This window comes from Manis javanica, chromosome 9 (genome assembly GCF_040802235.1).
Source record: "Manis javanica isolate MJ-LG chromosome 9, MJ_LKY, whole genome shotgun sequence".
Lineage (NCBI taxonomy): Eukaryota > Metazoa > Chordata > Mammalia > Pholidota > Manidae > Manis > Manis javanica.
This window is the reverse complement of record NC_133164.1, coordinates 44025013-44049367: the sequence shown is the minus strand read 5'-3', so window position 1 is coordinate 44049367 and position 24355 is coordinate 44025013. Positions and strand designations below refer to the sequence as shown.

General features: G+C 37.7%; 1 protein-coding gene across 5 annotated transcripts in view; it reads right to left on the bottom strand.

Annotated features, from left to right (window-relative positions):
• The window catches only part of DIAPH3 (diaphanous related formin 3), a 573382-nt gene that overhangs the window by 143902 nt on the left and 405125 nt on the right, over window positions 1-24355 (bottom strand). For all 5 annotated transcript variants that reach the window (XM_037022985.2, XM_073212547.1, XM_037022986.2 and 2 more), the window contains 2 exons: window positions 6624-6719; window positions 6080-6139 (listed from right to left, as the gene is read on the bottom strand). In XM_037022985.2, coding sequence (XP_036878880.2) covers window positions 6080-6139; window positions 6624-6719 — 156 coding nt within the window. The remainder of the gene's footprint in view (window positions 1-6079; window positions 6140-6623; window positions 6720-24355) is intronic.

Sequence of the window (24355 nt, the reverse complement as noted above, 5' to 3'; positions counted from 1 at the left end):
GGGTGGTTAAGTGTGAAGTTTTGATACATACACAACAAAGGCTATCTGTGTGCTTCTCTTAGAGTTATTTTGTGGAAATATATGCTAATTTGAAGATATCTAACCAGCTTCACATTTAATTCTGACTTCAAATCTTAGAGTGGCAGAGCAGCTGTGCCTGGAGGCAATACAATCTTCTATAAAAATCTCTCAAAGTTCCATATATAAGTGGAAGAGTAAAAATAGATAATCAAATACAAATTAAGGCTATTAAGAATTGATTTAGGGTAAAGATAATACAGCAAGATTTTGTTTAGGTTATAGATGTTCACTAAAAATGTGTAATACTTGTTTGCCTAAAATTTTGATTATGTTTTATCTTATTTTGTCACAGTTAAATAGTTTTATCATTAGGGGCTTTAATTGCATATAGTTTATAGAATTCTTTCTGATTACTCTATATCCATTTAACTGAGAAAAAAAAAATCCCACTGTACTACTTAATGAAAAGAGAACCATCTAATGAGGATGCAATCAAACGGCAGGCAGATGTACCACCAGGTAGGGCTAAACAGCTCCTATTTGTGAAACCTTTGTTATGAACACTTCAGACTCTACATAGCTTGTAGGGGAAGAGAAGTCTCTGAAAAGAGTAGGAATTACACAGAAAAAAACTAGTCACTCAGTGGTATGCCATTGAGTTGTATAAGTAAAAAATAACAAAGGAAAAAGAAATGAAGTAACCAAGTTCCTTAAAGTTTTCCTTCCACCTTCCAAATGTAAGTTCCACTGTTACGCAATCTCCCCCATTTCTTCTTTCTGCCTCTCACTCGTTTCCTTACTCACCTGTGTCCACTCCTAAGGTTTAGCTCTTCACTTGCCATTCTCTGGATTTAAAGGTTTTCCTTTAGATGATTCGTTTGCTTACTCAGCATTAGCAGTTCTCTGTGAGGTTCTCTTAACCTCAGGTGAGGAGCTCTAGCCCGGGCTCCTTTCCTCAGACCCTGATGAGCTGTCTGGCTCTTCCCCATCCTTTGCAGCCATCAAGGTTGTTGTGAAGTCATTTCGATTCTTTTCCCTCTCTCACGTTGGTCACTTCAGTTCCATACAAACTGCTTAGACCTGTCAGTTTCCTGGTCAAGCAGGGCAATAGTCCAAATTCTTGGTCTGGCATCAGACACTTAATATACTTCTTCTCTATCCAGACCTTTATTTTCAACTAGGCCAGTTAGTTAATTCACCAGTACCCAGTTACAGTATTTCTGATTTTTATAAAAATGCACTAATAAATGTTCTGAATATTTTGATTTAAAAGGAAATTTATTACTCTACTCTGTAGACTATAGGAAATCTTTAGGTTTAGAATGCATCGCGTTAAGAAATTAGATAATGCCCTGTATTCATTAGCAGATGTCTTCTTTTGTTATATTAACTGTTTTTAAACTTTCCTTGATTAAGCAAAGGAAAGAAATATAATTAGTAAGTAACCCTCCACTTCTAAGGAGTGAATAATCCAATCAAGATTGAACCATGCTCTTCACTGTTTGATCAAGTAACCTTTTGAAGCAGAGACCAGTGATGTTCAAATATCTCTTTATCTGAGGACAGATAACATTTTAGGGAGGAGATGAGAGGGGGTTAACTGTGTTCACAGCTGGAGATTTAGCAATTGGCATATTAAATCCTACTTATTTGGGTGACATTGGGAGACCTAATTTTGCTAGGCATCCCTTGTTTTCCTGTGCTTGACTTTACTTCAAATCCTTTACTAATTGCAGGCTGTGGCAAACTTGTGTAGAACAAATCTAACCACACCATTTTCCCAACAGCATTTGCTCACTTCCTGTCTCTGTGTTGTCTTTTTGTAATTTTTATAATATTTCAAACTTTTTCATTATTATTACATTTGTTATGGAGATCTGTGATCAGTGATGTTACTGCTGTTACCATTTTAGGGTGCCAGGAACCACACAGAGAAGATAGCAAACTTAATAAATATTGGGTGTGTTCTGACTGCTCCACTAACCTACCATTCTCCTGTCTTTCTCCCTCTCCTCAGGCCTCTTTATTCCCTGAGACACAACAATAATGAAATTAGGACCATTAATAACCCTACAATGGCCTCTATCTTTTCAAGTGAAAGGAAGTGTTGCCTATCTCTCTCTCAAAATCAAAAGCTTAGTGATAAAGCTTAGTGAAGAAGGCATGTCAAAAGCTGAGACAGGCCAAAATCTAGGCTTCTTGTGCCTAATAGCAAGTTGTAAATATAAAAGAAAAGTTCTTGAAGGAAATTAAAAGTGCTACTCCAGTGAACATATGAATGATAAGAAAGCAAAGCAGCCTTATTGCAGATGTGTAGATAGTTTGAGTGGTCTGGATAGACAATCAGACCAGCCACAACATTCCCTTAAGCCCAAACTTAATCCAGAGCAAGGTCCTAACTCTCTTCAATTCTGTGAAGGCTGAGAGAGGTGTGGAAGCTGCAGAAGAAAGGTTTGAAGCTAGCAGAAGTTGGTCCATGAGGTTTAACAAAAGAAGCCATCTCCCTAATATCAAAGTCCATGGTGAAGCAGCAAGTAGAAGCTACAGCAAGTTATTCAGAAAATCTAGCTAAAATCATGAATGAAGTCGGCTACAGTAAATATTAGAACTTCAGTGTAGACAACAAAGCTTTATATTGGAAGAAGATGCCATTTAGAACTTTCATAGCTAGAAAGAAGTCAATGTCTGGCTTCAAAGCTTTAAAGGACAGGATGACTCTCTTGTTAAGGGCTAATGCAGCTGGTGACTGTAAGTTGAAACCAGTGCTCATTAACCATTCTGAAAATCCTAGGGTCCTTAAAAATTATGCTAACTCTGTACTCTCTAAATGAAGTAAGAAAGCCTGGATGACAGCAAAGCTGTTTATTACATGGTTCATGGATGAGACCCACTGCTCACTGACTACGCATCTGGCCACCCAAGAGTTCTGATGAAGATGTACAATGAGATTAACACTGTTGCTATGCCTGCTAACATGGCATTCATTCTGTAGCCCATGAATCAAGAAGTAATTTTGACTTTTAAGTCTTATTACTGAAGAAATACATTTTGTAAGGCTATAGCTGCCATACATAGTGATTCCGCTGATGGAGCTGGGCAAAGTAAACAGAAAACCTTCTGGAAAGGACTCACCATCCTAAATGTCATTAAGAACATTCATGATTCATGGGAAGTGGTCAAAACATCCACATTCACAGCAGTTGGGAAGAGGTTGACTCCAACTCTCCTGGATGACTGACTATGAGGGGTTCAAGACTTCAGTGGAGGAAGTAACTTCAGGTGTAGTGAAAATAGCAAGAGAACTAGAAGTAGAAGTAGAACCTACAGATGCAACTGAATTGCTACAATCTTAGGATAAAACTTGAACAGATCAGGAGTTGTTCCCTATGGAAGAGCAAAGAAAGTGGTTTCTTGAAATAGAATCTACTTCTGGGGAAGACACAGTGAAGATTGTTGAAATGATAGCAAAGGACTTAGAATATTACACAAACTAAGGTGATAAGGCAGCAGCAGCAGAGTTTGAAAGGACTGACTTCAATTTTGAAAGAAGTTCTATTGTGGGTAAAATGCTACCAACTGCACTGCATGCTACAGAGAAATTTTTCATGAAAGGAAGAGTCAATCAATGCAGCAAATCTCACTGTTGTCTTATTTTAAGAAACTGTCACAGCCACCACCAAACTTCAGCAACCACCACCCTGATCAATTATCAATACTGAGGCAGGACCCTCCACCAGCAAAAAGATTACTCCTCCTGAAAAGTCAGATGATGATACGCATTTTTAGCAATGAAGTACTTTTTAATTAAGGTATGTACACTGTTTTTTTTAGACATTGCTATTGCACACTAAATATACTACATTATAGTGTAAACATAACATTAAAAAGTAAAAGGAGTTCAATTTCGATCACAGTTCAGTTGCAGGGTTAGCACTTTCAATGAAAACAAAAAGGAATTTTTAGACATAGTAAGACTGCAAAATGAACTCTGACACATCATCACTTTTTAAAAGTGATCATGGTCATTACTGCAACTAAGACACTTTCCTTAATCAAATTCAGTATTTTTCAACATCAAGCCTAGTAAGTCTACCTTTATACACACAGTTCTTAAAGATTAATTTGGTCAGTTGGATTTTTTTCCCACCTTGTTAGAAATGTGAAAGGAACACACAATAGAACTATCCATAGAAAATAAGTTTAAAAAGGCTATAATCAACTGCATTTATGTTAGAACAGAGAATTTGATCATTGTGATATATCTTCTATGGCTTGCTGTATAACCTATTAGCTTAGTTATCACAATAGCCTTAGAGCATAAGATAGTACATATTAGTTTTAGTAAAGATAGAAATTCAATGCTCACCTACTTTTACATAATGGACTGAAACATCACAATTTATAAGTAACTATCAATGAGCCTCTATAAGCCTGGGCACTTTGTCAACATTACAATCAGAAAAGGACTGAGTTCCCCAAGGCCACTGTACAAATTCATCTTAAATAATTTTTTCCTATATAATACCTAAAATATTTATTTTAAATTAAGCATGATATGGGTATATACATGTCATTATATTTATATCATGTTCACTTGTGTTGGCTGTGGATGTATTCCTTAATAATTCATGATGGGGATTGTACTGTTTAATAGTTTATTAACAAAAAGTAATCAATGCATCTATATGTAATCAAGAAAGAAATACAATGGGAAACAAAACTGTATGGTGGTCATGTTTCTGTCACTAACTAAAACTCTTCTTGGGAAGTTTTCAGTTTTTTCTTACTTTCTTATTCACTCACAAAATAAAATAATCTCTAAGGTCCAGGATAGCTTGCTCTCTATACTTTTCACCATTATTTCATATGTCACAGTGAGTCTAAGTCATAAGCCCAAAGTTAGGAGTGACTTAATTATGTAATGAATTTTTCTGACATATTACAATTCTTGTCTCTTATTTTTAGGGAAGGGAAAGACAAAACAATAATAAAAACACTTTTGGAAAGAGTCTAAAGATCTATTTAAAATTTTACTGCAAATTTTTAACCCTTCCTCTCATTTATTAAGCATCTACGAAAAATACATTTCTTTAGACAGTAAAGATTTACATGGCTATTAGCAGATCACTACATTCATGTCTTTTTATTATTCACCTCATAAACTTTTTAGGCTATCCTAGAAATTTGATACAAGTTTCTCTGCTCAGCCACACATTAATATTTCTAGAACTTAACTCATCTGCACTCAGAACAACTCCTGAATTAAATCTGTCAAGTATTTTTCTGCTTAAGAACCTGGAGAACTTTGGCGACAATCTCACTCTGAGAAAATGGCAACCACAACAGATGCATGTTTTTTCACTATGGAAGTTAAGCAGAACCCCATATTGGATAACAGTGAGGGAAAGGGAAACAACATAAATAAAACCCAGTCAACACGAACTAATTCCTTGACGAGAAGAAGGAGTCTCCATAACGTTACCGTACAAAGTCGCTCAGGGATTTTTGAAAGGAGTCAATCTCAGATAAGTATCAAAGACTAAGGTAACTCACCTCCTTTTTGGTGATTCTAGCACCACCTTTCACAATACCACAAGAAGCTCATCCGTATTAATGATTTCACCAAAACGCTGGTCACAGTACTTCAAACTCTACTGGCAAATATGGTAGAGTAAAATAGGCAACAGATCCGGTATTTCAGATGTTTATCTTGATGTAAAGTAAATCCACTTCTTAAAATAGTATAATGAGGACATACTTCTTTTGAAAAGATACACTGGACAACACTGATCAGAAATGTGTGAGGTAACTTCAAATAATAATAATTTTAAAAATTCACTGCAGACCTGATAGAAGGACCCTAGATACCACCTCAAAGCAATAAAGTAAAGATGGAAAATACAGGTACACAATCTCACAGCAAATAAGTACATCCACACATTTTTACTATTTTCGTTATACTGAAACTAGAGAACTGCACAGCAGCCTACTAAAATCAATGATCAACAGGATAAAAGTAGGTAAGAAGAATGTGCGATTTATGAATTCAGTTTATTACCATGGTTACAAACTTTCAGGACAGGCCTCTGAGACACTGGACTGAGACTTTGCTGAGTATCTGTTAAAAAAGGCATAAAAGAAAGTTAATGTAGAGGTTTGTTCATCTCAAGAAATATAACAATGTTAGACTTTTTTTTCCAAGATTAAGTATTTCTGGAACCAAAGGAATGCTTCAATAGCCTGAAGTACTTGAAGCTATAATGTTATGACTTTTACTTCCCACTTAATTATGCTACTCTAAATGCCAATGGGATAAGGTGCGTATGGTTCTTTCATTGAGACTTGTCACACTAATCAGGATTTTCAAGGTTCAGTGCACTGATTTGTTAATGTGCTACTGTCATCAGCCAATTGGAATGCTTTGCTCTCTGACATTTGTCATTGAAGGGAAAGATTATGCAAACTTTATGAAACTTCTGAAGGGCTGTTGCCCTCAGCATTCCATTCTTGACATATGACTTTAAAAGAATTTAAGAAAGAGAAAAAGGTTGTTCTTTCTGATACTTTCCTAGGAAATAACATGAAACAAATACAATGCTCACCTTTGGGCTTCGGAGTCCTTTTTCTTCGGTCGCGGAAGGCGGCCCCTGACTGCAGTGCCTCCAGCAGACTATCCATCACTCCTGTCTCGTCACCCTCTGTGAAAAGAGATGCAGGGAATTCCATCAGCCCTCAGGGTTTCCATAGCAATGTCAAAGCATACACAGAAACTGGTGATGGTGATGGTAGGGGGAAAAAAGATCACAAGCCAGAACTAAACCAGCAATTTCAAAATAAGATAGGACTTTCACTCTCTCATAAATCAAATATCTTTTAATGAAATCTGTCTCATTAGTGCCTGTGTTACTGTCCACTAAAGATGACCGAATTCCATGGATTCACTTCAGAGCACCACTTTTATAGTCCAGTGGTGCAATAACTTTAAAAGGAATGTGGTTCTGGTCATATTTGTGTCTCAGGTTATCATAAATCATATTTCCCTTGTAGAAATGGGTTATTTTCAAAGCATCAGCTTCTATTCTGAAATCGACCAGGTGTAGGAGAATGTTTTTGTTGTCGTTATTGAGATTCTGCTGCCTCAACTTAGTGTTCAAAATTGTAATTTTCAGACTAACTTTTGTGAAAATGCTCCCAACAACTGATTTTTCACATCAAAGGATAATCTTCCTCTGACTTTAGGTGACACAGAACAGTCACTATAAACTTTAATTTTTTTTAATGAAAAATAAACCAATAGAAGCTCTCAGAAGTCCAAAGTACTGCATCTCAGGTGATTAATTTGATTGATATGCTGTACATTTTTAATGAAGGATGTGGTTAGAGAGCCAGTTCTTTCTACAAATAACAGATAACCTTGTAATACTTGTAGCCTTTTTTGTTGTCAATGCTAAATATTATTCAAAGGAAGTAAGGAAAAAAACTTCAAAGAAATTATTGGCTCAACCCAAATTCAAGGAATGACAAAGATTTTTTTGTTCATCTGAAAGAGGTAATTGTATGTCTGGTATAGTTTCATCTAAAGTAAAAGAAAACTATTTTCCTCTGGATGTTTGTTTCTCTCTTGTTCACTTCCTCCCTTCCTTTGTTTTGAGATGCAATCCCTTTATAGGGAACAGATGACAAATGAATGCAATGGAATACAAATAACATATTCATTTACAGTTTATAAACAGATATACAAATATAAATATGTATCGGTCCTTTTCCATCTGGTTATATTTCACATTTTTAGAAAAGCACTAAACCTTGTAGGTGTAATCAAAAAAGGTGGGTGACAAATATAGTATTTGGAGCTTGTTAATTTACATGTAAATTTAACTCTAAAGTGGCTTGATGGCTATTTTATTTATTTATTTATTTATTTTGGTATCATTAATCTACAATTACATGAAGGACATTATGTTTACTAGGCTCCCCCCTTCACCAAGTCCCCCCCACATCCCCGTTCACAGTCACTGTCCATCAACATAGTAAGATGCTGTAAAATCACTACTTGTCATCATGGCTTGATGGCTATTTTAATTAACATACATTAAATATTTCAGACCCTTGAACTAGTAAATACCTAGCTCCCTTTCATAATTTATACTCAAACTCAATTACATTTTTCCTAAAAAGAACTTTAAATACCAAATATTTAAAGTTGTTAATATATTTTATTAGTAAAAAGAAACATTTAAAAAATCTAATACTTTGAGAAAGTAAGCATGAAATTAATAGCATACACTTTAAGGAAAAAAAGAACTTTACAAAGAAAATTTGGCTGTTCGTAGTGGTATTGACATAGTGATTCTGGAACTATTATGTGTGTATTATTAAGACTGAGCAGATGGGTAAAAATGTTGATATTGTTGGCAACAAGAGTCAACACTGTGGAAAAAAGGAAATACAAGTACAGAACGGGAGAAAGCGAGGAAGAGCCATGAAATGGATTGGATTTACAGGTGTCATACAAGCTCAAGGTTTTAAAAAAGTTTTCCAAGCTTTGCAATCCAAAAGAGCTCAGGAGTAACGAAGCTGTGGTAGCAGTGAGTGCACCTGGCCCCTCAGATCTTGGTTTCTAAATATTATTACTAACAGGAGCCAGAATACATAGAGAAAATGGCTCATTCTAGGACTGAGACCATGAAAGTATGAAATGAGCCAGGAACATTGTGGAGAGCTGGATGTGAGAGGCAAAGCCCCACATCCTGCAAGAAATTTCAGGGAATGTCTTGCTTCTCCTGATCCCAGTTGAAGTGGGAGTACAAAGAAAGCTGCAGGCTACTAGTTTAAAAGGCAACAGGAAGACAGCTCTGAGAAAAGCCAGAAGCAAACATTGCAGGCAGCACACGAAAGTGAGCCTGTGTATATAAGATGTGCAAAGAATTAAAAGTGCGCCACTGGTCCGCCATCAGTGGTGCGTGGACATCCTATCCCAACTTTGATCTCTGTGTTTTTATTGCATCTCCCACCCATTCCTCTCAGGCTCGGCAGGATCCTGAAGAACATATGGTCGTATCAGAAAATAATGAAGTACTCACAGACAGACAGGGATGTGTCAAAGGTCAGAGGGGAGCCAGACTGGAGGATAGCCTTGGCCAAACTTAGGACAATTTGAGCATTAAATGAGTAATGATGGGAATAAATTATCACAAGAATCATGCATCCATACTTAGACTAAAACAATAAAGATAAATATGGGGGAAGAGAAAGCTCTTCTTTACAGAAGAATGTCAACCAGTAGATGTGACAACTCACATAGTAAGAATTGATTCAGGCAGAAATCATCAATGGCTGCAAAACCACTGTGTATAAGGCTATGGGGGAACAGGATATGGAAGAAGCTGGCAGATATCACCTTATTCAAGTAATCAAATTCGACACCTAATGGGATACACTGATAACATTCTTCTGAAGTGATGCACAGAGACAAACACAATATAACCTGTGTAGTACTTTGCACATCCTGAATCTGAATGTGAGGGAAAAGTCATAAAAATCCAACATGAGGGACATTCTGTGAAACAACTGGCTCGGGTTCTTAAAAGTCATCAATACCATGAAGCAAGAAATGGCTGCGGTCTGGGAGCTGCTCTAGACAAAAGGACGTTAAAGAACTACATGCACACATGTCTTTGAGTAGCTCTTGGGTTGTAAAAAAGAGTTTTAAATCACATTCTTGGGGTAATTGGGACAATTTTCAAATAGAATTATATAACTATATTGTACCAATGTTAAGCTGTCTGGGTGTGACAATGGCATTAGGGTTAGGTAGGATGATCTCACTGTCCTTTGGAGATAGATGCTGGCATGTTCAGGCTCACTGAGTAACTTACACGTCGGTTCCATGTTCTCTACATCACGCCCTTGATCATGCTGTTCTTTCTACACACTCCATCCTTCTGACTTTCTTCACCATACCAACTCCTCCTTCAACACAAGGGACTAAGAATTCTTCCTGACCTATGTAGGCTGAACTGGATGCCCCTCTGTGCCCCAATGGCATGAGGTACCAACAGCAATAAATCCTTCACAGAACTGTTTACTTGACAGTTTCCACCACTAGACTATGAATTCATTGAGGGCAAGGATTGAGGCTCTAATACCTAGCAAAATGCTAGCATTACACAGAAAGTGTTCATTAATACACGTTGACTAAGTTCACAAATGAGGCACTAATATGGTCAATTGAAACACCCTATCACACAGGAGAATAAGGGTCACAGAAGGAGAGAGGGCCAGGGAAGTGGCAGGAGCACGTTGTCCATCACCACTGTAAACAATGCAGCTCTGTTTCTTCCTTTTCCACTGTTTCACGTATCTATTTAGTTGCCAGACCTTGCTCATGTTCCAAGAATTGATCCACTGTTTCCTTTTCTGACTAAATTTTATGTTGGTGGTCCAGAACTGAATTATTTTTTCACCTGAAATATCGTGAGTTGCTTCGAGCCATGTTGCTTCTAGCTTCCCTCTCATTCAAATTCATCCCATACAGTACTGGTAGGTCCTAAAGCAGAGTTATGATCTTCGATCCCAGTCACAGGTTTTTTAGTATCTCTCATTTCTCACAATATAAAGTCCCAAATCTTTCACTTGTCCCCGACACTGATTCCAATTGCTTTTCTAATCTTATCTCTTACTTCCAACATCACAACCTATTCTTCAGCTAAAGGCAACTTTAAAGCCTGTGATTCTCCATGAACATTTTCTCTCTCATTTATCACTCTCTGCCTGAAACCCGTATTTGTGCTTTTGTCCCTCTGAGCTGATGGCTTTTCTTTGCCTTCAGTCCCACAGGCATAAAGGAAAAAAAACACAGCAGCAAAAGACTTGCATACTAATCTGAGCTCTCAGCTAACTTTCTGTGTGACACTGGACTACTTACATAATCAATCCTGACACGTAGGAAATAGGGAAAACACTTGCTAGGGTTAATGAGAGGATCAAATGAGATAATACGAGATAATATAAATGAAAGCACTTGGTAAATTGCTAAGTGGCATAAAAATCTAGGGAAATAAATTCATAAATGAACTCCACATTGCAGTAAAGGAAGCTTATGAAATATCTGATTACTATGTTTCAAGCATTGCTTTAGATATATTATAAATTGATTAACTCTTTTATAATCTACTTGATTGTATTCTCAAATAATATAATTTCTAAGGGAAATTCTGATTAGAAGTACAAGTAGACTCATAGTAACCCAATATGTAAGATGGAGACATATAATGAATTAAGTGTTGTTCCAAACATTAAAAATGCACTTGGAAAATTCATCCACCACGTTTACTGAGGGCTCACTATGTGCCAGGACATCATTAAGCAAGAAGGCTACCTAGGCCCCAAGAGTTAACAATAAGCGTTTTCTGTTCTCAAGAAGCAGAAAAGAGTGATGGGTGTGGGAGAGACCTCTGTGAACTACTGGAAATGTAAGGTTACCTGACAAAGGAGCATGAGTGAGCCACGGCGGGGACTGGGGAGGGAAGAGCATCCCGGCAGAAGGAAGAGCAGATACAAAGGCAAGAGAGATGAATAACAACAGTGAGATATAATAAAGTATTTAAATGATTCACATTTACATTATTATAAAATCAGAAAAATTAAAATTAGCTATTTTTTTATTGCAGACTAGAATTCAATGTCTCTAACTACAAGTCAATTTATATTCAAAATATTTATAGCCTCTCTCCTCTTGTGAAAACTCTTTTAAATAAATAGACTAACTGCAATAATCAAAGCTTTGCTATGTCTGAGGGACATATCACTTTGTTTAATTAGTAAGTGGTATTTTTAAAATACCACAGTGTCAAGGGAAATGGAGAAGGGAGAGCTCAGGATGAGGTATTTCTAAAGCAGAATCAGTATGATGTGGGGACAGGCAGAGGGTGGAGCTGCTAAGGGGCAAGCCAGACATTCTGAGATCTCTGGGGGTGATGACTACAGGAACAGAAAATACAGAAAAATTTTAAAAGAATATTGAGTTTGCTGTGGGACACAGTTGGACATACTAACTTCCCTGTTGGACATGTGAGGGGAAGGTTCTCTCAGGGGCCTCCAGATAATTTCAAGAAGCTGGAAATTCTGGCCTCAAATTAAGACAAAAATTTGGGTAATATTTTTGGAAGTCATTTCCATATTACAAAAAAGTACTCATTCAGCACTACAGACTGGGCAGTGGAAATGTGAGGATAAGCCTTTTCCTGTCTCCTGGGTGCTAGGGGCAGTCTGGAAGTGCATGTGACTGAATCAGGAGAGGTGGCATCTTGAGAACCACCTGAATATAAAGAGCAGGAGAAAAAAGATACGGTGCTATGGTAGGAACATTCTTTCCTTTCTTCCATTTTTCCTAAGTCAAGGTACAACTCTGAAACTGCAGATAACTAAGGATACAAAGATGACCTTGAAGGTTCCAGAACACTAAAATCAAACCAAAATAGGTCACATACAAAGGAAAGAACCAGAGGGGAACCGAATTTCTCAATAGCAACATTGAATTCCAGAAGATAAGGACTTCAGATTCTTAAGAGAACTCATTTCTGATACAGAAATGATTATGTTGCCAATTGGATGAGAACAGAAAACGAACATTTTCAGACATGCAAGTCTCTGCACTCTTTCTTAGAGAGCTGCTGGAAGGCATTCCTTTGCAGAAGAAGGGAGAAAGGCAAGAGGAAAGAAAACATGGGACCCAGGAAAAGGGAGGTGACAAAATAGCGAAGTGGCAAAAAGCATCCCTAGGATGACACTTGCGGCCCAGGCCCAGCCAGTTCAGGTTGCCTGGGAGAAACCTGGGCTCGAGAAAAGTGGTGAAGGAACTGAAAGCAAATCTGTGTTGGGTGATGTGCAAAAATTATTGCCACTTATTTCACAGGCCTCTTGGAGGGTTTGCATAAAATAGTGACAAGTAAACACAAATACTAAGAAAAAAATTTAAAACATATACAGACCTAGAAATAACATTACTTGTCCAGTAGGAAACAGTCACGTGACATTAACTGGAGCGTTGAGAAGTATTTGCACGTTGCAGTATTATAAACCCTGGCTATTCTTTTGATCATTGTGACACAGTTATATGAAGATAGCAGGAGTAAAGGACAAGGGGTAGATGAGGACAGTATGCAAATCAGAGGAGGGCGTATGGGAACAAAATCTTCAACACTTATCAGGAATTCAGTCATGTCTAAAAGGAATAAATTAACAGGTAATAGTCTAAATTTCTAATCTAGATATAGGGAAGAGGTAAATACCATAAAAAAAAACAACTAAAAATTCAAAATGGTTGCCTCTGAGGAGTGGAGTTGAAAGGAGTGAGGGAGAAGGCATTTTATTATCTATGATCCTATTATATTTCATTTAGGAATTTGCAGACTTTACATTGATAGATACAGAGTAGCTAAAAAATTTTCCAACAGGGAAAGACAACTGAGAAAGAGGAGATGAAGGAAGAGCTCAATTCTTGACCTTTCCTCTAATCATGCCTTCCTCCGACAAGAGGATGAGGTGAGGTAACAACTGGTTTATCACACCACAGTGAAGCGTCATGATGGAGCTCTCCAGCCCAGGAGCACACCCTTGGGGCAGAGCAAGAAGCAACAGCAGTCACAGAAGGTCTCCTACATATCTAGGACTTAAAGAAGAGCTTTATATTTGCCAGAGATTCCTGAAGATGGAAGGCCAGGCTAGAGCTCACAGAACAGCTGTAAAGGCAGGGATGCAGGAGGGACATAAAATACTTGGGGGGACTCAGATGTCCACAGGATGGAGAGCAGGGCATTTGGGGTAGTGCTGAGAGGTGATGCTGAGGAGGCAGGTAGGCATCAGCTCACCATGCATTGAATGTGCCAGGCTATGGAGTTTGGGTTGTATTTTTAAGGGAGCCAGCCATTAAGTTGTTTTAAGCTGAGAAGTAACAGATCATTCTGACAGAGACAAGACAGAGGGCAATTAAAATAAGGATGGGCAGGTTTAGAGATTTAAATCTAGGCAAAATATGTGATTGCAGGCTCAAGTAAGGTATGAAAGTGATAAAAATGGAAAAGAAAAAGGAAGAAGAACAGAAACATTTAAAGTATAAAGTTCAGTTGTCAGCTAATTTCCAGGTGTGTGGTTTGGCCAACTGGATATATGTTGGTGTTATTCACCAAGTACTGAAATCTTTTTACTCGGCTGTGGAATTGGGCTGAGCCTAGACAGGAATTCAGTTTCAGATATGTGCAGATGAGATGTTCATGAAATATCCAACTTCAGGCGAGGTGTCAAGAAGGTGGATGGTTTCACAGATTCTAAACTTGGAGGAGTTTTTGGAATTGGCTATACTAACAGGCTTAACTTAGCAGCATATTGGCTGTACCTGAAGCTATAGAAAAGAGCTCACAGTGAAATGGTGGAGAACACATGTTTTGAACTCAAGTAACTCGGACTTATATACTGGCTTTCCAATTAGCAATCAGTGCGACTCTACACAAATTACTTAACCTTACTAACCCTCATTTTGTTCCCTCAGCTTTAATGTATGAAAAATCATAGGGCCTATTTCACAAGGTTATTGGCAGGATTAAAGGAGAGAAATCATGTGCAATGTTCAGTAGAGTGTCTGGTACATAAAGAGGTAATTAACAGTTAATCTTTGTTGTGGTAGCTATTGACATTATAGTAGAGCATGAGCTCTCGTAGGAGGAGTGGATATAGTGGGTGTAGTGGTAAGAAAAGAGAGTTGAGCATAAGCCACATGGCAAACTATTATGTAAAGGGGATTTTGGGAAGAAATGATTGTTTCCAACCTGTGACCATTTTCCATTGTGCTAACTTTGCATGTGCTTTTAGAACTTCTGTTTTTCCTCCTAGTACCTTTTGACCTAACTTCCTTAAGTCTCACCCAATTTTACTTGACTTCAGCAGTAGTAACAGATGGAAGGATGTAGTAACCACCTGGGATATTGTGGATACCTGGGAGTGTGGATAGAGATGGAAAGCTCAGTTTCCCCAAAGAATTGTATAGAGTGTGCGCATGCACAAAATTCAAAGTCTTGTAGTTTAACTCAACTCTTTCTAAAAGAAACATGAAACAGCAACCCTAACAAAATTACATGAATTATTGTTCTGAGCTGCTGGTTATAGACCTGCGAACCAGATTGTGTTTACTTGGTAACCTAGTTCAGTCTTTAATCTTCCAGATCAAAGCTCAAAATACTACTTAAACCAGGCAATGAAAAAACAGGAAGAACTTAAAGTCTTTGAACTTGTTTTAATCTAGATGTGAAACTGAAAATTTCAGGCAGGGGAGTATCATTGGGATTTAGCTGATAAAATTATAATTGGAACAGTTCTCTTTTATACTCTAATTAAATGACTGGCTTAACCACAAGAAGCAGAATTTCATAGTAAAATACCCCAATACTTTCATTTCTGTTTTTCTTCACTATTCTTCAGTATTTGCACAACTAGAATTAAATATATTTCCTGTTGTAAGTTAGAAGGGAAAAATTAGACTCTTACAAAGAAGGAATTTTTTTACCCCTAAAAGAAAACAATTAAGCATAAAGTCAAGGAGTCAAAGTACTAGGCTCGAATCTTCCCTCTTACTCTTACCAGCTATGTGCCCCTTAAAAACTATCTTGTGCCTCCCCATGTCCTCATCTATAAGATAGAGATAATAATACTATCTACCTCATAAGATTGTTATGAGGATTAAGTGAGCTAATATATGTAAACTGCTTAGAACAGTACTTCACACATAGGAAGGCCCCAATGAATATTAGCTAAGACCAATAATTAAATTAAAAAAAGGAAGCAAATGACATGTTCAGGAAACTCATCATAAAAATAAATGAGGGTTTTATACAGAGGATATAATCCTCAACCTCATTTATAATTAGAAATATTCCAGCTACATCAGTGAGATATCATTTTTCACATATCTGCATGGCAATAATAAAAAAATGAGGATTATTGGTAAAAGTTGGAAAACAGGTCACTCCACACATTGTGTAAATATACATGGAAATAAAAACTAATAAAACCTCTTTGGAATGTAATTTAGCAATCTGTATCAGAAATACAATTGCGCATACCATTTGATGAAAATATTTTTAAGAAAATTGTACTACTTGTAACTCACGTGTATGCAAAGGCATGTGGATAAGGATGTTCATTACAGTATTGTTTATAATAATAGGAGATCAGAAACAACCTAAAAGCCTACCTGCAAAAGAAACTCAATAAGCTGCAAAATCTAGGTATTAAAATATGTTGAGATGTGAAAAAATAATGAAACATATTTGAAATGTTAATATGGACTATATCTAAAACATGGTAAGTGAAAAAAGTAAATAACTTATTTTATTAATGAGCACATGGGATACAAACCTTTCTATGATGACCCACAGCTATCAGCTACAAAGCAGCTACAAAGACAGATTTTTCTGTTTAGCAATTACTCTACCACATGGCACTGAAGGCATTAATTATTCTTCCCATTTTAATAAGCAATGAAATGCTTAATAAAAAGTAATTTAATTATTCTTTAAATGTTTGTTAATATGTCTTCCATGTAAATATTCAGGTGCCCAAATCTGATTCGCTTGATCACAGTAACCTAGCCTGACAATTACTAAAGAAAGGTTTAAAAACCAGGGTTGACCTCTGGCAAACAGTTGTCCTTGTGTGTCACATAGGATCTAAGGGGCTGAAAAGATGACTTCAATTGCAAAAGCACAGGCTATCAGAGAAAAAATAATCTATTTAAATATATATGTAGATATGAAATGATAATGACATTTAACAAGATGTGACTCACACACAGTGAACAGCCATGGCCCTTTAATCACAGAGTAACCCAGAGAGGAAAAGGTTAATTACATGGCCTACCACCACCACTTCTCAGTAGAAGCTTCACTTGTCACCCATTCCTTCTTCACTTTACCTTGAGAAATAAGCCTGAGGGTTTAGGCTTGGCAATTGATTACTTCCTGTTGAAAATATATTTTGTTATGTTTTAGACTTGTTTTAGTATTTTCTTATATTAATGAAGAATTTTGAAAAAGATTTTCAATGGCTTTATTCCTCATAAGGTTTTAAAGTAAAGAATGAAATGATTTCAGGTAGAGAAAATGAAAATGCTTAAATTCAATATCAAGAATCAAGGAAAAAAGAGTAGGGGGGCAGGGTAAGCCAGGGAATAGCAGTGATTTCACAGGAATTTTCTTTCAGGAGAAGCTGGGATAAACGGACTTGAGGCCATGTGAGAGCCCACTCTCAGTGAGTGGTACCTTGAACCCAGAAAGGGGGGTGCTTAGTGCGGTCCCCAGTCAGGCTCTGACAGCAGCATATGGTGCACTGGGAGAAGGGGAAGAGACAGAAGGGAGGCCAAGTGAGCTTCTTGGACCCAAGGCTGAGAACTGCCATAGAATGTTTTTGAAAGGTGTGAAATACTCAAAATTGGACTTCACCATGATTAAAGCTGGCATAGTGTGAAGGTGTCAAGCCTGGGTGACTGGGAAATTGGTGGTATCATTAACCAAAATGAGAACATGAAAATCAAGTTTTATGTGGAACGTGATAAGTTAGGTTTTAGATGAATTGATTTTGAGGTGCTGGCAGAACAGTCAAACTGTTTTGTCCAAGAAATAGTTGGAAACATAAAACTACAAAGTCTGTGGTTCACTTCAATCCAACTACATGTATGCAATTCAAATACAGCCTAAGAAATATGGGGGCAGGCACTGAAACCAGCCCCAGGCCTTGTTATCACAGTACTTACAGTGTAAGGGACATTGCAACACTTAATTTGTGACTAAGTGGTGAATGTTCCAAAACAGAAAGCAGAGTGCTATGAAACTGCTTGACTCAGAGGCACTAGGTTAGAGTTCGAGCAGTGGCTGCCCAGTGATGATTTGGGGGATTAGTGTTTGATATCTATATTTGCACTTATATTTCTAATGATGGGTTTTCTTTGTATCTTACAACACAGGATCCTATAGGTAGTAAACAGTGGACAGATGTGTATCAGCCTTTTGGATGCCAAGAATGCTCTTAGCTGAATGCCACCTTACTCACTGCTGTCTACCTTGCCTAAGGTAATTTTACTAGACTCAAGTTCTAGGTTTATTTCTAATATGATTTGTGGTTCAAAGTATTAAGTGTTCATTATTTTTTCAGCTCATTTCAGAAGAGACACATACTTATTCTGCACAAATATGGTATTCCTCCCTCAGTCAGATGCAGAAACTGTGACATTAATACTACAAACTGAAGAAGCTTAAAAATCCTAAACAGAGTAATAGCAACTTATTTTTGAAAAAAAGCAAGCCAGCAAAGAATAAGGCAAATCTGAATGAGTGGAAAGTGGGGAGAAAAAGAAATTGACATATGCTTCAGGAGAATGCAAAAAACAGAAAAGAAGTTAAAATGGGAGACTTGAACTTTCAATGAACTCATTAACTATTGCCAAGAAACTGGAGGCAAAAATGTGCTAAACTCTCTTAAGAGAACAATGGAAGATTTTCCCGTCCACGATAAAAAGCTGGCAAAATGAATACAGAAGCTCCCTAATAAAAACTGATATTAGGTAAATTTGACAACAATTGTATTTAGAAAAGAATGTAAGAAAATAAAAAGAACAAAAATCTAAATATGAATTAAGATCTATGAGGAACCATCACTCTGAGTTCCTGTGTGCTATGTAGGGTCTGTGTGGAGCATTTCACTTAGATTTTTTCATTTAATTCACACTCCAAGCCCGCAAAGTTGTTATTATCAGATCCATTTTAAAGCCAGGGAACCTGAAGCTCAAGGAGATAATGTCCCCAAAGCCCTACAATGGGTAGGGAGCAGAGGGAATGTAGAACCAGTATCTTTCTGATTCTAAAGCTAACATTTTTGCCATTATAGATTTTTCTTGATACAGAAGTGTTGCAAGATATCTGTGAAGTACTCAAATCCTTAGCTTTGCTAAATTGTACCTAAAGGTGTTTTAGAAAATGCCTCAAGGCACAAAGAGACAGTGACTTTCATAGCTGGGAAATCAACCATCAAGTACAGAGCAAGTTTTCCCAAATTCAGTGGGAGCCGGATGCCTTATTCCAGAACCTGGCAATAAATGACATGCAGGTCTCAAGTGATTCCTTCCTCACAGAGAAAGGCCAAAGACAGTTCCTTTTCCTAGGACCAGGAAGGAGTATCTGGAATCAGTCTAGTCTGCTGTGTGTCCCTGGTCCTCCCCTACAACCCACCCACTGGGCAATTGCTGTAACTGGGTTAAAACCTAGAGGCCAGTTAAATCATTATGACTACCATTCTTATTCACACTGCCCAGGAGGCACATCCTTCCTGATCTTTATTTCTTCCAATATTTATTAGCATAAACAATTTCTCCACTACTTCAATGTCTTCAGTGAACATTCCTTTCATCTATCCCTGGATACTGGAGAGATGATCTCCATCTCCGCCTCTTAGATGTTGCTCGTCCTCTCATACATTTTGTACCTGAAGCCTGTGGGGTGTAGATGGACAGGGGAGTATCTGTTTTCTCCATGACTTTTACTGCTAGATTAGATGATCACACTCCTGCCACCCCTTAGCCATGTAAAAAGACCTCTTCTTTGAGACACATGTCACTGGTTTATACAGCTACCCTCCCTCGGTGTCAGTGTCATCTAATCATGCACTTGTCTCCCCTCTCATTCAAAATAGACATATTTGACTCAGTCATCTCTGCCAGCCACATCTGCCATCATCCTGCATAAATTCAACTGCACATGAACTAAGTGAACAGCAAGTGAGTTCCTTGACCTCCTTCATCCACAGGGATCAATCTTTCTCTCTACTGTCCATTACCCATTCTCACATCCATAATCTGAACTTTGCCACCATCCACAACTATTTTATTTCTAATAACATGCATTCATATAAGCTATTCTCTGACTCCTGTTCTTCTATTCTCTCTGTCTCATTAATCCTATCATCTGTCCTTGGAAATCTCCAATGACCTGACCCCAATGTCTTCATTTTCTGTGCCTATCTAGTTTATATTCTGCGGTTTGTCACTTTGACCATGGTTCACTGCCAATATCTTACTTCCCTACTCCACTGGTGTCCTTTCTCAGACTCTAGGGTAAAACTTAAATGAACCCCAAATTACATCTTCTTGGCACTATAGAGCTGTTGAAAAATCCTTTGTACACTTAACACCGTTCCTCACATTCTACATCAGCAATTTATTAAATTCCATAGCTTTATATATTGAGAACTCCAAGTTTGTATCACCAGCACAAGCTCTACTCCTGAGCACCGACTACAGTGACCAATAATCACTATTTGCTACAGATTAAGAGTTTTCCTGGAACACAGACCTTTCAGTGCCACCACTGGGAAAATTTCCACCCAACTGGGATGGGGTGGTTCCCACAGCCCCTGCCCAATTGCTTACTAAACATGGTAACTTGGGCGTCCCACAGATACCTAAATGGGAAATCTACAAAACTGAATGCAGCACCATTTTTCTGAGACTTCCACCTCCTCCTGTATTCCTTGTCTCAGGTAATGGCACCATGTGTCCACGCCAGAATACAACTGCTGAAGGCAGGTGTGTACAGAAGGATCTCTGTATCTAAAGGCACAGAGTTCTTAGTCACTTCTCTTACTGAGGAAATATCCAATAGGAGTCTTATGTAACCTGTTAGCACTTACAAATCCTCTTCAGTGAAAAACAATAAGAACTAGTATATCATTTATCTGAAAAATTACAGATCTACTGGACAGCTCCAGTGGTGTGAGTTTTCTTCAGAGCCATATTCTTCCGCCATTCAAGTTCTGACACTAATTCTGACTACCATCTAATTCTTTATGAAATTTCTTCCTGAAACACCTAGGAATATTTTTAACAAGCTGTTATGATTTTTCCTTTCCAATAATAAGGTGAAATAAGCAAATATTCCTTGAAAAGGAAACTCTGGAAAACAACCTGTACAATGGACCCTTGAACAACATGGGTTTGAACTATGTTGGTCCACTTATACATGGATTTTTTTCAATTTCAAGAAACATTTTTCTTTTCTCTAGCTTGTTTTATTGTAAGAATACAGTATATAATACATACACAAAATATGTGCTAACTGACCATATTATCTGCAAGGCTTCCAGTCAACAGTAGGTTGTTAGTTGAATTTGGGGGAGTCAAAGTTATATGCGAGTTTTCAACTGTGTGGGGAGTTGGTGCCCCTAACCCTTTCATTGCTTAAGGGTCACTGTACGAATTTATGAATGCCTCAGCCTAAAGACACAGTACACATCCTGTAAGTCGCCAGGAAACAAAACGGTTGTCCTTCACAGTTCATTCTGTAAGTGGTCTGTGGTCTCAGTTATTTCCACCTGGCTCCTAGCTCTCAGTACATTCTATGAAATATTGCCTTTAAACTTGCTTGGACAAGTGCAATACAGCCCAGTGCCAAAAGAAAAAAAAAATGAAAGAACCTACAAGACAAGAGCAAGACCCAAGACTCCTTAGGCCAAAGGAAACAAGGCAAAGCAGCAGTAGATAGGATGGTGTTAAAATGAAAAACTGAGACTAAATGACAGACAGAGCTACCTGAAAAGAACTGATTGTTGACACAGGACCAGACTGCCAGGGTAAATGGTGTCCTTCCCTGTCTCTCAAATTTAAGGAGATAGCCTCTTCTGTTCCAGGGAGAATAGGAGTAACATTGTTGAAGTGGGTGACTTGCCTATGGTTTTGCAACTTGCAACTTGTTCCTAGACATACAGATACAAATGCATGTGAACAACTCTCCTTTGCTCAATGTATTTATTTAAGCTTTAGCTTCCCATTGGCTCTCTTGACAGCCATCTCGTGACCACATTTATACACATTAGTGTTTTCACCAGGGGGTATGTTCATCAATAAGAGAAGCTGAAATCAGATTACTTAATTTGCTACTTCATTAACAGCTGTGGTGAAAAGGCCAAAGAGAAAGGAGGTTGAAACTAGCTAAAATGAGGGGTTTGTATTGTAAGTGAATCTAAATTATCTATGTCCCCTATTCCTGCGGATAACTGAGAGTCAGCTGTGCACACATCTGTGGGTGTTTATAAACATTTACCATCTGTGAGAAGCTTATGGGCTATAAATGCTGGGCTAATTAGTGAAATGCTAGTCATTCCTAATGACAGTTGTTATGGATAAAGGTTTTATCCAGGTTCAATTGATCTCAGAACCTTGTTGATCACTGGAGGCCATTCTACCTTTTATTACAAGACTGAGGAGTTACACTACACCGTGCAAGTCACACATTAAAGATGCATTATAACTAGATCAGGCAGCTAGTTTGTGCATGTTAATGAGCTCCGCTCTTAACAGACCCAAGTGCTGACTGTCAGGGAAAATGAGAAGCTGTCAATCTGTAAAAAGGTCATCCGATTCTGTAATATATGACATTTTCATTTGTTCTACATACATACTAAACACATTCCGTTAAGAAAATTAAGAAACCATAGATGGCAAACTAGTAACTGACGTAAGAGACAATTCATAAAATGCAAAGGTTTGTTCATACACGTACATGCACTCCTATATACATATATATTTTCTTACATTCCCCCATATCAGAAACTTTTTAAAAACCCATGTCTCTCTTTTACTGATGAAAAATATGGAGAAAACATTCTGAATAGGTTAACTTTCAAATAAATTCATCCTACAAATGGAAAGAAAAAAAAGCCTTCATGTAGAGAGATACTCATATTTATTGCCAAATGAAAAGTGTCTTATTAATAGACTTTGTATTTTAATAGATGACAGTGTTATAAAATGAGCGAGTGTCCACTAAACAAATTTTGATGGCTTGGGCTCTAATATAGCATGTTTTCTTATTTAAAAATTATTTTACAGAATATAGATGGGATTTTCAGAGTTACAAGGAACTTTATTTTATGGATGAGGAGATATGTTCTTGGAAACTAACTGGTCTGCTCAGTATCCCCAGCTACCAGCAAAGCCAGGCCTGGAATCTGGTCACCTCAACCCTTAGGCTGGAGCACTAAACACGGCATGATACTGCTTGTGTTCTATGAGAAATTAACAGCACTGCCTATAACATCGAGAATTTTGGCAAATTGAAAAACAAAACAAAACAAAACTATCCTATCTAAAATGTCACTCCTCCCATACCTCTTACGGCTCCATCCCTGCTTTACTTTTTTCCATAGAACTTATTGTCTTCTAGCACTACATATTTATTCTTAAATGTTGTCCATCTTCTCTAGCAGACTATAAGCCCACAAGGGCAAGGATGTGTGCTTGTTTTGTTTCTGCACACATACTATGACATAATTAGTACCATGATATAATATGTGTTCAACAAATATTTACTGAATGAAGGAAACATTTTGATAGGATTTTTTCACTATTACAGTAATAATCCTAGTAATGAAGGAGATACTCCATGGCCAGTTTATATAAATTTTTGTCAGAAATTTAAAACCACAAGAGCAAATCACACAGGAGTCTCAGGAATGCTAGATAACTAATGTGTGACTAATGCTTAAAAAGAAAGTCACAAAATATGGATTAAAACAGCACCACATATGCCAGGAAAATAAACACGAAAGCAAACAAAGAGAATCCTTGAGCATTGCAACAGAATACCTGAGCTGGGTTCAGCTCAGGCGGAAGGGAGGATTGACCTGTTTTTCTTCGAGAAGCTAATGGGACACATTCTCGTCTTACCTTACCGGCATCCCAAACCTCAGTCACACTTTCCAGGAAACAGCCACTCCCAGCTCATTCTCATGAGCTAACATGATTTGTTTTCGAATGTTCTTGGTTTGTGTAGTTACAAAAAATGCCTAAACTTGTTAACACAGAAGAGTTTTTTTTCCTTTAAGAAAGAAGCTAACATTTATGTTCAGTGCAGTGGATGTGTTATCATACCCCGTGCCCAGCCCTTTCAGGGAAAATTATGCCCCAAATAAAAAGGCTTTAAATTACAGATGCAAAATCAACATGTCTTAAATCTAGGACAGGCATCATTCCCTGCCATGAGAGTTTCTCCCTCCCCACACCCAGTCAGGTAGAAAGCCCTATTGGTACTGTCTCTAAACTGCCTTTCAAATCCTTCCTGTCTTCTCCTCAGTACATCCTAGGTCAGGTGCCTTGGCATTTATCTCCTGTAAAATTGCAACAGTTTCCTAATTGGTCTCACACTTTCTATGCCCCACTGACATCCTCTTCCATCTGCACTTCTGCCAGCAGCTCCATCTCTCTGAAAGAGGTCCTGTCACTGCTCTGCTCCGTGTG